Raw genomic sequence first — 13,978 nt, 5'->3', positions numbered from 1 at the left:
AATAATTAAATTGTGATTATCTTAATCTATATTAAAAAATAACTAAGGATTAACTATTATATCGCAGCGCAAATTTTTACCATGTCACATTAGTTTAAGGTATTTCTTATATTTATTTTTATCGTTACACTATAAGTAATCCGATATCGTAGAGTTAGGCGAAAAATTTTCTTTTACTAAATTGTTTAGCTAAACAATTTTGTCTAGATTTTCTTTTTCAAAATTATATATAGGTAATTGCAACAATTGATAGAAGTTCTTCGAATAGAAAATTTTTTCAAGATTCATGGATGTTCCATTTATGAACAGTAGGCCTATTTCAACTTTCGTGGAAAACTGTTCAGTTCAGATGGATCTGATAATCTCTGACTTCTGTAACAGACAGCGTGTGGATTTATCTCTGTACAATTTTTCATGACGATTTAAATGAACAGTACCATGAATGAGATGTCCTTATTGACCTATGAATGAAGAAAATTAAAAAGTAGAATTAACACATTTTAAATAATATTACTCGTTGAAAGTAATTAAAAATCAAAGTGTACTATATAATTTCGATTCATAGCTTCTGTAATTAAAAAATAAAAAGTTTTAATAATTGAAACTAATTCCAGAATACGTAAAATAATTAATAAAAACATTTTGCATAGAAATACTTTTTTGATTGTGTACATTTCATACTCACAAAATGTCGAATGCAGTAAAATCTAATGCTCATCAACAGTTTAATAAAGTTTGTATCTTATTAATGATAAAACATTTAATAGAAAGTAAAATTTACTACAAAAAAAACCTAGACAAATTTTAATATGCATAAAATTCCGTACTGTAATAGTTATTAATACCAATATGTCTGCAGTAAGCTGTAGAAACATTCTCTTGATTCTTTTGTATAAATTTGAATAACTTGTATCGAACTTGACACTACACGAATGCCTGCAATTTGTTCATTATACCTGAAGGCTATAAAAATAAACAATACATACTGCTTCTAAAATACCTAAACGAAAGAAGCAGAAGAAATATGGAGGGGAAAATATCAAGGAACGTCTTCGAGGAATGCGAGGCCAGATATACATTTTCAATGTAAGAAAAGAAGATACAACTACGTACTAGAGTCACAATAGAAGGAAAACATTGAAAGGAGTGCATAGCTGAGTGTGTTCAGTGCAGTTTTATTTGTGCGGCACAGCGTGAGATCATATTTATAAACGCGGTTGGAAACAATGATGGAGAACGGTCGGGCTACCTCCTCTAAAATTAGGTTAGGACCGCCATCTTTCGAAATGCTGCGGTATTTCGAAGTCTGGAAATACATACCGCCGTTTTCGCGGTGGAAAAACATCGTAAGACAGCTGAAGTTGTGATTACGAGTCGGTCGAGCGTGTTTCGCGTTTCTCTTCACATCGAATCGTTTATATTTCGAAAGCATTATAAACAAATGATTCGTCGAAATTGACAGAAATCTTTTTTTAAATTATAAAATTATAAATAAAGTTCGAAGAGCCATTGAATTTCAGATGTTCGATTTAATAGTTTCATTTTGCTCAATATAAATGAGAGAATAATGTGTACAAAATTGAACAATTTCACAAACGAATTGAGATTATTATAGGTACGGTTCTTGTTCGTAATTAATTTTACAAAGAGTATTATCTTCACAGGCATTTCAATTATAAATATTTAAGTGAAAATGTCAACGCAGAAAGTGAAACATGTATTATAAAAATACAGTACGTTTAGAGACACTGCAAAATAAAACTACCACAATAATATTCTACCATTCTTGTCATCTAACAATACATCGTTTGGTACATAAAAATATAACAGACTCTGTATTACATTACATGCTATACCCTTTCATTACAAACTATTTAAAAAATAATTAACATAATTATCTAATCTTTTAAACCATGAAAAAAGTATACCCGATACACACGTGTAGAAGTTGTTACAATTCTTTGCCAATCAATATTTATTAAGCTTTCGAGAATACTAATTCTACAACTCGATTCCAAGAATAACAACTCTATAAATTAACTTTCTTCCGGGCGACAAATAATGTAATCCCCAGAATAAAAAAAATATTTAAAAACACGGACCACTTTCGACCCACTCCATTCACTAATGGAAAACTAAAAAAGATGGCGGTCTACACAGCTGCAGACCTAATAATACCACTAAAAAACATCCCAACAAAAACGACCGTAAATCAACGGGATACTCGAAAAATCACGTAAAATTGATACTTTCATGCCAAGGTTTGCATTAAGAGGACACTGGTCCGGATAATCCGTTCCAATCGAATTAGCGATCGCGCATAGAGGCAAGAAGTGAATTATATTTCTGGTTTGCACGATGCCATGAACTCGAGGCATGCGCGCATGAACGAGCCTATGGTTAAATATATACCTATATGCATGTAGGTGTACCCAGCCTCGGAAGCCTTATTAATCTTATTTCATTCCAGCACTAGTCCGGAAGTCATTTGAGGTGGTCCGAGGCTCGCGGCTCCTAGAATTCTATCGCGTCGTTTTGCTCCTCTCCTGTGTGTTACATAAAGAGATCGACAATCTCCTCCCCTGTCCTTTATCTTTCTTTCTTGGTGTTCCGGCTAACAATCTTTTCTCTGGCCCTGGCTTCTCGCTTGACACCCTGACGAGCTGTAAACGTCTCGCTTGGCCGCTTTTATGGATGTTACATGAAATCCATGCGGGAGTTTAAATCATCTTAAATCCGTCGAGCTGTCCACTTGGGAATTAAAGAACTGTTTCCACGTCGGGATGCTTTGTGTTCTCGCGTCACTGTAAGTTTGGTACGCGTAACACGAAATGGAAGCGTTAACACATTGATTGTCATAATAATTTGGAGTTTTTTGTGCAATATTACTTGTCCTTTCGTAACAAAGGCGAATGGTATTAGAATTAATTATTAATAATTTGGTACCACAGTTTTTATATTGCTCTATTAAATATCTAGTTACCTACTTAGGTTACTAAATATTTTTATTTGACATTGGTTTTCTTATTATTATTGTTTTCAATCAATTTGGAAAATTCGATGACCACCGTGCCAGTTAATGTGTTTTAGGAAATCGACAGTCAAATTACTTTCTGTTTATTTTGATCATTTTTCATAATAAAATGTGTTAAGTGCTCTGTGAGATGAATAGTAACTGCGACTGAAAACAGCGACTTTCTATTTTGTAATAGATTTTTTGAAATTTAAGATTATTGAATCAAAAATGCTGTTTGCTAATACTTTTTGAACAAATTGTGCGGAAATTATCAAAAGAAACGAACGAATAAGATCGTAAACATAATATATACTTATACTTAGAGTATTGCACATATTACAGAGAATTACAGAGAGCGACACGTCATGATTACTTAACAGCTCGATAAAATCCAGCGTTTAAGTCACACCTCTAAATATACGAACCCGTTGCTTCGAATGAATTCAAAAGGGAGCCCTCGAGAATTATTATTACTGGAACGCGGCCCATTTTCTGACGCTTTCATCAAGATCTTAAGTTGTTAATTTTCCGAAAAATTGTGCACATTTCTATAAATGATTTATAAAAGATTAAACGTTACTTGACAATTATGTTTATACGGTATCACAAGTAGACGAAATATTAATAAATTCTCTGAAATGTCACACATATGAAAGTTGATATACATTTGTTTTGGTATCAGAGATATAAATTTAGTTAGATTTTTGAAATATGGAAATAAAAGTAACTGCAATTTTAATACTGTTGCATATGTATTTGCAGCTGTCAACTCGAATTGGAGTTATTCTCTTTATATAAATAATTACTTTACCCGTTATAATAAACTTCTACAACTGATTTAAGTTTTAATATATTAAACTACTATTAATCTGTTAACAAACGAGAGACGCATCGTTAAGTGTGTTATCAAGAAAGTGATTTTTCCGATTCGATTTGACTATTAGAACAGTAATACAGACAAAAATAGATATTAATTAAATTGAAATGTTAAAAGTGGCGTCACGCTGTCTTATCTAATCTCATTTTACTATAAATAATCATGTCAAACTTTGATTTTCGAAAAATTACAAAAAATCAGCATTGTCATTGAAGTGCAAGTATCTTGCATAGAATCATTTTTTATAATAGTAAAAACATTTCTAATATTATAAACTAGAATCCTCTATTTCCTTTTCGTTCCTAGTAAACCGTGGACATCTTAAATGATTAATTATCTTTTTAGCAACACTATACATTGCGAGTTCTTTTTGTCTTTAGGAAATAGACACCATTTTTGGCCGAAGTGCACCCAGTGATTCCAGAACGACAAACGCGCCAAAGGTCGTTGCAAATACGGCGGGTTCTTAAATTACAATGTTCGCAGCTTGCGATGATTCATCGAGCCTAATACATTAGTCGACATGCAAGTAAACAGCCGTGGGATATCGGTCTCGTCATATTTGTTAAATAAATCAAGAATTGTGGGACTTGAACTCATTTCTCTGTAACACACACCGTGTCTCGACAATGATACAAGAATATTAATCATTTGTTAAATACCAATGGAAAACAAGTTTTGTCCATCTATGGGATACACGAATATATAGAACACGGAAACAGAAATATTATAAGAAATTAATTAAACGATTATTTTACTTTACGTGAAAATTGTTAATAAATTAAAGCAACATATTTCTATTTGTATGTTTATATAATAATAACAATAATCTAAATGCATACTTTTTTAAACATTTTAATAATCTATTCGTTATTTCTTTAATAGAGTGAGAACATAATTTAGATTTAGTGTATTCAATGTTGTTTTTAGTTAGATATTTATGCACATTCGCAATTCTTTATTAATAAAAAGCTAGAATATTTCAAAAAGATTTTCAAAGTGTCTCTATTAAAAGAAACTACCCGAAACATCAATCATCAAAATGGCGGCAAAGAAGGGAACGGCGTGAACAGGCGAAGCTAATTCGGCGAAACTTCATGCGATGAAACAAATGTAAAAACTAAACGAGATAGGATCAAATACGAGCCTCGTTCCGAGAAACGAGTCCGATCGTAGGATAGCGACCGCGGGACGCAATAAATGCCAGATGGAGATGAGAGTTTTGCAGTCTTCAAAAAAGAGTCTAGCGTCGTCTCCTAAAATCCCATACAGCGTAACGTGAACGTGATCGTGAACCGGGCCGCTGGCGATCATCGATTCAGAAGGAAATGGATCGTTAACGAGGGTCGTAACCGAGATTAAGATTAATTGGTAGAAAAGTCCGATGAACATTGACGGCCTATGATGATCCATAAACGAAAATGTTGTGATATATTGTTATTAATACTTGTTATTTTCTATGAGTGTGTTCTATAGATCGTTTCATACATAATGTCGAGCACTGTATCGAGGAGAATATCAGAATAATTAACTGACATGTTTGGAAAGAAGACTATGCGTTCGCAATGTATTGAATTATATATAGATAGCCCTATTCTGAAGATATTTAGAAGAATTAATTCGTGTAAAGTCTTACGTTGAACCAGAGTGTGAACAGTGATTAAAATTAGAAAGTAACCTGATGTGTAACAAAGAAAGTACTTAAATAATAAACAATATCATTTTGTGTAGCTCTTATATAGTTACTAAACATTGCTGAATACTAACGGCAAAGTAAATTTTACAATTTTAATTTGGTGACTTAAGTTTCAGATTAATTTAGGTAAATATTAAATACTAGATTTATTTTGTTTCAATTATTCTTTTAATATTGTTATTTATTTTTCGCGGCTTTTTATGAAACTTTGAAAAAATGAGGTTTTCACAAAAATATTGGAGATGTGTTTCTTATGGTATTGGCCATCATTTATATTGACACGACGAAGAAAGATATCACGATTGAGGTAAGAAACATATTTGGCTGAATATATTGGCAATTGTTGAATCCACAAAGAGTCTGTAAAGTGTTCACTTGTACAAATAAATTTCTCCAGTTTTTTAAATAATACATTTTTATATATTATATAAAATATATTATTTTTGAAATAATATAATATTGTATTATACATATTATCTGTGAATAACAAGGATATATCAGAAAACAAGATACGAATAAATTGAAACTTTCATTTCTACGTTGTAAAATAAGTTACTATAATTGAACTTTTCTTGCATTTTCTGCAAGACTGAGCCCGTAAATGCATACAATCAAATAAGCAATAAACTTTCACGAGATTTCAAGTAATCATGTTTTTTTAAGCTTCAATAGTTTCCAAGAGGCTCGACAAAGTATGTTTCTCACCCCAAAAACTGAGTGTCACTTTCACTTCTTCAATTAAAATAACAGCTGACAATAAAAATATGTGCTAATTATTATTATAAGAATCACTTTCTATTTGTATGTCTTCAAAATCAGCGAATGTCAGTACGTTCTCCTGTTAGAGAAAATTTACCAGAAATAATGATCGATCAATTAAATATTAATAACGTTAACAGCTATACTAATTATACATGAACGTCACAATTAGACTGAATATGTTACTGTGAAAATCAGCTTTTAAGGAAAATATCGAACTTCTTAGAGGTTGAACAAAATGCAAGAAACTTAAAAGAATTATCATTACAATGAATCGTAAATGCTACTTAGTAGTTATTCTTTTTCCCTATGTTAAAACTGTCAAACTAAATACTTATACATAATTTGCATGAAGCTAAAAATTGTTGTCATGTTAAGTACTTAAATTTTGAGAGATAATTTAGGATTACATACACGTTCAAAACATACTATTTGTAAATTGTTACGTGTTAAATGTATGCACGGAACGCGAGGTATCCCATCATCCGTTCACAATGTGTTATAAATAAAAGAAGTTTGCTTAAATCTCACAGGAAGCTTAACACACATACGACACATAAACCTCATCTGGACCTCACCCAGCAAAGTAGAAGGGAGCGTCGGTGCATATTCGAAAGGTCGTAAACGCTAATCGGAGCAGGCTAAGTTTTCATGGTGGGCGGAGTGAGAGGGAAACGCGCAGTTAGGGGGCACCGATAAATAAAGAGTGAACGACGGTGTTCACCGTTACCGAATGCAATTAGGTCGAATTACGTCAAAACTGTCGGGAACGGGGCGAAAGTGAAATTTGATTAAGAAAAGTGAACTGGATCGCTGGGGGAGAGACAGAAAAAGAGTAAGAGGGAGAGTGTGGGAGAGAGGAGGAGAAACGATTTGCGGCGGTCGATGATCGTACGCCGTGCACGAAACGAGAGTGAAATCCTATCGATCGGATGAGCGCGAAGCCTGATTAGAGAGGAATTAGAGACGCGAAGGGGCACCACGCGAAGAAGTGAAGAGGAAAAGGAACGTGCATATTGCAAAAAAATTATTCGAACATGAGACACCGATGGAAACAGAATTAACCCTTTGATCTATGATTTCTTTCTCAAATTAGTAATATTACATTGTCAATCATTTTTGTTAATAATGATATTTAATAATTGATAATAATAAACAATGCTTGTCAGTAATTTATCTGCTGAAAAATCGTTAATAGAGGAAGATATCACTACAATCAATCAATATTGTCACATTATATTATTGGTGATATTTAATATATTATATTTATTATATTATCATTCTATCCTTATTCCTATATTGTAATTATTCAAATATAATTAAAAAAAATTGGCGATGATCAGATATTTTTCATTGTGTCATATCATCGAAATAGATTGAAATCTTCACCATGAATCTGACATGATGCTCTAAGACAAGAGGTTAATTCCTTCCCATATGACTTCCTTTACAACTGCGCAAGTTGTAACTATTTGATCGTTAATTTAGTAGAAACAAAACATAATGCCATATGTGCTCTTCTTATGTCTACAGTTACTCTAAAGATTAAGAATTCACAGTAGAAAAATAATATTTCACCCTTTACCTATCTAGCCCGTGACATACACGGGAATTCATGGACGGCAATATGAAAACCTTATCAGTTTCTTTAAATTCAGAAGTATGATTTAGGTATTCTACAATACAAAACGGTTTTGTTGCTAAAAATTCAATGGCAACAATTTTATATTCATAAGTAAATATATGATAAGTGAATAACACAGTTAAGGGGTTAATTTTCATTGAAAGAAATAAAATGGCATTCACATTTACAAAAATATCTGTCACAAACTTCCAAGACAAGGGGTTAAGGAAGCGTCGACGCTGAGCAAAACCGAATGGGTTGATCGGAGGAGTGGGTGCAAGAGGCGCGGCGCGCGGTATTGGCAGCTGTTCGTCGGGTCCAGCCGCCATTACGGAAGGCCTCCTCTTCCCGGTATCACTGACCTCGTTGCTTCCAGTCGCAGAAGAGAAACATACCTCGAAACAGATTCACGGGCGTCTAGAAAGGCCCCGTTGTTTACGAATCCCAGCGACGACGATCGACCGGGACGGGAGGAGCGTCTCAGTGATCCTCGACTTCCGGTCGCAGCGCGGCAATCGCTCGGAATTTAAACAAAACGTCCGTCTACTTGTGAATGGCGAAATTGAAGCGATAATGGACGGTGAATGGTGGAAATAATAAATCGGAGGAACGTACTAATGATAGTCTCGGTGTTCTTCGTTTTTGGAATCTTTCTGAGTATTTATTTGAGAACCTGCAGTGATGATGTCTGAGGAATTTGGTTTTGTTTCTGGATATGAATAAATGTGACGCTAAGATTTATTATTAGAAAGGAATATTGTACATAATAAATGATACCTTGTGAACAATTTGGGAGACCCGAGAATTTTAATTAAGAGTAAGTACCTATTTAGAGGTACCAGTTTAGTTGAATAATAAAGGAACAAAATATTTATTTTGCAATGTATTTTTATGTAATGTAATATGGGTATCTAGTTTCTTATACTTTATCAATATTCAAAACTATTTATTATATTTTTGAGCAAATAAGGCGTCTATTTTAGGAAATATATTTGTATTTTGTTTCTGATTTGATAAACTTTTAAAATGTAAATTTACTACACAAGCATCGATGGACCATTGATTACAAAATGAAAATAATTAATGTAATACCGTTGAAATAACAGTTCAGTAATGATAAATGCTATGTGTGAAGAAATATCTACGTATTATTTCTAGTACTTAGTATTCTTTTAATATTCCATGGACTTTTAAAACGTTCTACTACTTTTACTGTAAAGTTTAAACATTCATAGCCCAAATACAATTTCCTTTTATTTGACAATTTAAAAATATTGCCACCACTCAGCCTTACTATTATAAGACAAGAAGTTCAATAATATATATGCTTAAAAACAACAAAAATACAAATTCCGTTTGAAACTGCCAAACGTTCATTTACAAATTTCAAAGCAACCAACCTATTCTTCCCACAAACAAATATAAGTGAACAAAAAGGAAATTATGACAGAAGTTACTTTCTATTGTGTGAGCTCAATCAGCAGACTTAAGCAGGAGCTAATTAGGACTACTCTGATAATTATACAACCATGTGCAAACAAGAATTCTCGCTTTCATAAAAAAAGCCGCTGCCCAATTGCACCCAAGATAATTACAGACTCAAAATCAAACATTCAATAATCGTTCAACAGTGGCACGATAGAACTCGACGAACGCTTCAACTTCGGCCATATGCTTTTCGCCGTCACTGAGCGTGTATACACACGCATACCTTTCATAATACGGTAATTACGTAAGAGATTACGGTATCCGCATTCGAGCAACTTTATGTGCAGTAAATCAGTGAACGCATAGCGCCCGTAGACCCGTACGCGTTATATAAATATTTTTCTATTATCAAGTCCCGTGAATATGCGATAAACGTTCAACAAGCAGGAAAAGAGGCTGGCTCCGATTAGAAATTTTTCAACGGTCAATCAGAGACAAGGAACGTTCACGTAGAAGCCGTAGGAACTCCGCGAACAGTGATTCACGGTAGCTTTATACACTTGGCGCGAAACCCATGTAAACAATCGACCGGGGTCAAAGTCAACGGTGTATAGATACGCGCGACGCTCCGGTAGGTAAACAGCAAAGAAAATCGGTACGAAATCTTTGAAAGTTTCTAATACACATCGAAACGATACGAATCATCTAAAGTGTATGACTCACCTGACGTTGGACGAACTGCGTTGCACGTCCCCGACGGGCCTACGGCCGATGTCCGTTTTCGTCTCCAGCGCGGCATCCTCTTCCCTTTGTCTCTCCTCTTCCGGCGGATGTAGCGGAATTATGATATAATCCGGCTCTTTTTTAGTCTGTTGCTCGTCGTTGTTCACCTTGCCGCGATTCACTTGGCCGTGCGAGTCACTGCTCTTTTTCTGCACCTCAGACCGCGGCACTTTCGATCTACCACTGAACCGTAGCCTGGAGAATCTCTGGAGGAAACCCCCTAGGCCACCTTTCTTTCTTTCCTCTTTCACCACCGCGGTGGTACCTGTGTTAGCGTCCACCACCATGTTCCTCTGGTACCTGGTAGCGTCTTTCTTAGGCGACACTACCGATACGACGGACCGTTTCGCGGTCGCCGCCGGCGACGACATCCTCGCGTCTTCTACCCTGACCGGCGCGGCCGTAGTTGCCGCCGCGTTCTCCTCGTGACGTTTGTCGCGATCACCGCGATGATTCGTATCAACTACCACGGCCGCCACTGGATTCCCACTCCGTTCTCCGGTCTCCAGACCGTCGGTATTGCTGCTACCGCCGGGTGGGGGGGAGCGAGCACCGTGGACAGCGTGTCCCCTCGCTGCTTCTGCCGCTGCCGCCACCTCCAGTGCGTTCTCTGTCCTTTTCCTTTCTTCGATAATCTCCTCCACCACCGTCGATGACTCCTCCTCGTCTGATTCAACCATCTTCGCGGAAACCTCTTTCTCCGCGGCGGCCTGCTTTTCCACCACGACCCTCCAAAGTCGCTGTTCCCCGGCATTCATCTCCAACGCTGAGTCGACGACGCTTCCGTCGGCCGCGACTTCCGGCGACCGACCGTCTACCTCCTCATCCTCTTTCTCCTCGTCCTGCTCCTCCTGCTGACGCGTACGTTTCATGTTCTCCGGGTAAAAATCTCCGATGTATGATTTCTTTAAACTAATGTTGTCTGCGGGTTGAGGATCATTATAGTGGGTTGTCTGGTCTAAGGTTCCCGTGTTTCTTCGTTCAGGGGTTTGGTCCCGAGATTCCCAGGCGGTTGGTTCTTTACGTAAGCCCCCCTCGAGGCTGGAAGTTCCTATGGGTTTGGTTTCCAAGCAGGGATAATCTATCTCGTCGGCTACTGCGGGATGCCCACTACGATCTTCTCCACAGGCTGAAAATGGATCCGAGTTTTTTTTTACCTGGCTGAATAGAGACTCTTCCTCTTGCTTTTTCAACCGTTCACCGAGCTGGTTAATCGGTACCCTGGTGAACGGACCCTTCGAAAATTGGGAGAATATGTCTTCAGTGGATTTAGAGTATTTCCTAGTGTCTTGATAAGGCTCGTGGCTGTGCAGATTTGAAGTTGAGCTGCTGCTCATATGATGCACCATGTCGGTGACCGTCCTAATTCGCGGTGATCGCGCAGTGGCGTGCTCCTCCAATTCATCGCACGCGTCCATCCGCTGGAAAGCACCCCTGGATGACTGCAACGCATTTATGTAGTCGCACTGTTGGGCCAGCTCATAACTGGCATTGTTCAATATGCGTCTCCTGTTACCGAAAGCACTTCTAGGCGATTTCGGACTGGATTCACTATCGCTAGCACCTTCTTTGCGTACACGGTTGGACCGGAAATTTTTCTCGTCGATTTCAAATTGTTGGGCCAACTCGTAACTAGCATTATTCTTCACTCGGTGGGTCCGCAGTCTGCCGGACAACGTTCTCTGGACACCGTCCAAATTCTTGCCGTTCACCATGGTTGCCTCCTCAACCTCGCGCTTGAACTGCTTGATTGCCTCACCCACTGCACCGATGTCGTTCTCCATGGCCATCGCCATGTCCAGTACACAGTTACCGCGATCCTGAGTCTTCACCGTTGAAGTCACTTGCTTCTTTTCTCGGGGATTCGGGCAATGATCGCCTAAGCACTCGTTTTCTTCCAGATCTTGTAAATTCTCCTCCATTTTCTCGTGGTCCAACTTGCCGTCTACTAGCACGTGTTGAGGCGCCTGCGTCCTCACCGAGCTTGTCAAAGAACTTTTCAACTGCGCTGTTCCTACGGTGTCTTCATCGCTGCCGTTCTGCCGGATATCCTCCACGGCCTCCAGCCGCTTCTTCTCGTGTATCTTGGTGACCTCCGCCATTTCGTGATCGTCCGTGCTCACTTCCGGACAACCGGAATCATCGTACGTGTACGAGCCGCAGAGATTAAGGTCGACGGGCACGCTTGCAACCCTAGTGTAGTTCTCGAATAAGTTTGACGTGGAGACGAAGGAGGTTGCCCTTGATGAGGTACGCGCGACCAACGAGCGTGGACCGTGTGCGGATTCGTCGACGCTGCTAGGCAGACTGGGCGCGCTTTGAGATTTATCCGTGAATCTAAAATTAAAGCACTCCTCCTTGCTCCACCCTTGACGGTGGTGCTGGTGCTGCCGCTGGTGCTCGCGATGCTCATACTCGTGATACTGACTCGGCGACGACTGCTGTTTCTGTTGATGATGATGGTGATGGTGGTGATGATGATGGTGATGATGATGATGCTCGGCTACCATGCCGCCGCGACCGTGCGCCATGCCCCCGGCTATATTTAAACGGGTCTGCAGCAGCCGAAACGAACCCGACACCGCCGCCTGGCCGGACTTTAGATCCAACAGAGCGTCTCTCTTCGACTCGATGCCGATCTCCCGTAGATCGATCGTGTTCCTATAGTCGACGGAAGTGGCGTAGTTGCAGCTAGAATCCCCAAACACCATCAATCGGTCCTCGATCTCCGAGCACGCGCGGGTGTCCTTCAGCAGACGGTCCTCGTCGTCATCGAGGTCCTCATCGTCTTCGTCATCCTCGTACTCATCGTCCTCGTGCCAGAAATCCCTGATTCCGGCCGACAAGAATGATTACTTTGTTTTGTGTTTGGCAGACAAAGGATGGATAAATCGGATAACAAGAAGAACGAAAGGATAAAAGTGAAGAGTTTGCGTTCATGTATAAGGGAGATGATTGGGAGATATTGAAGCATGGGGGAAGGTTAAATGTATTTTTGGAGGAATTCTTGAATATAGACATTTTTTGTACATTATATATTTTTTAAGTTTTTCGTAATTTCTTTTTTGTCGTCTCTTTTGCATTTAAAATCAATTTTCTTTAAAGCAAAATAACCTATGAATGTGTTTAATTGCTATTTTTTACATTCATTTTTTAATCAAGTAAAAAATTTCGATGAAAACCACAGATCAGAATAATCAAAGTGATTCCGTATTTACGCAGCATTCACTAGGCTTAAAAACTATATGAATGAATTCTCTGAATATTACAAAGAGGGTCGCAGTCATTCGTATGTTTCAATGTAATTCCAAATAAAAATGATAAAATGATCTTTTAGAAAGGTAACCATAATAGGATAATTCTCAACAACCCACAAATGTAATTTCACATCTCGTCGAAATTAAAAGTAAAAGTCAAGGAGGTCTATTCAGGGTCGTGATTGCGATAACTTGGCCAAAAAACGAGGGTCGTATAGCAAGCCTTGATTCTGACAGTCGTTGCCAAGGAAATTTAAAGACCTCTGTTCGACGGGCACCAAATCTCATTTATCTTTCGCGTTAGTGTTTGATCAACAAAGAAAAAACGCCCTAACTGTCGATAATTAAATATTTATGAACCAATTGTATTACTCATCCCTCAGAAATCTCATAAGGAAAATCCAGGCTCTGACAAATCAACGTTGTATTTGTCTGCCAACAATCACAACTACCGTTACTGTCGGCACATTGTAATCACTGCGATCTAAAATATTACTTCAAACAGTAGACAGCAAATAGTCTGTTCCGTTCTAAACCA

At 37.8% G+C, this 13,978-nt stretch overlaps 1 protein-coding gene across 11 annotated transcripts in view; it reads right to left on the bottom strand.

Annotated features, from left to right (window-relative positions):
* Positions 1-13,978, bottom strand: part of LOC116435221 (uncharacterized) — a 136,759-nt gene that overhangs the window by 75,420 nt on the left and 47,361 nt on the right. For all 11 annotated transcript variants that reach the window (XM_031994586.2, XM_031994587.2, XM_031994588.2 and 8 more), the window contains exon 5: positions 10,124-13,012. In XM_031994586.2, coding sequence (XP_031850446.1) covers positions 10,124-13,012 — 2,889 coding nt within the window. The remainder of the gene's footprint in view (positions 1-10,123; positions 13,013-13,978) is intronic.

The sequence above is a fragment of the Nomia melanderi genome, chromosome 11 (genome assembly GCF_051020985.1).
Source record: "Nomia melanderi isolate GNS246 chromosome 11, iyNomMela1, whole genome shotgun sequence".
NCBI lineage: Eukaryota > Metazoa > Arthropoda > Insecta > Hymenoptera > Halictidae > Nomia > Nomia melanderi.
The sequence above is the reverse complement of the archived record's forward strand: the minus strand, read 5'-3'. Positions and strand labels throughout refer to the sequence as shown.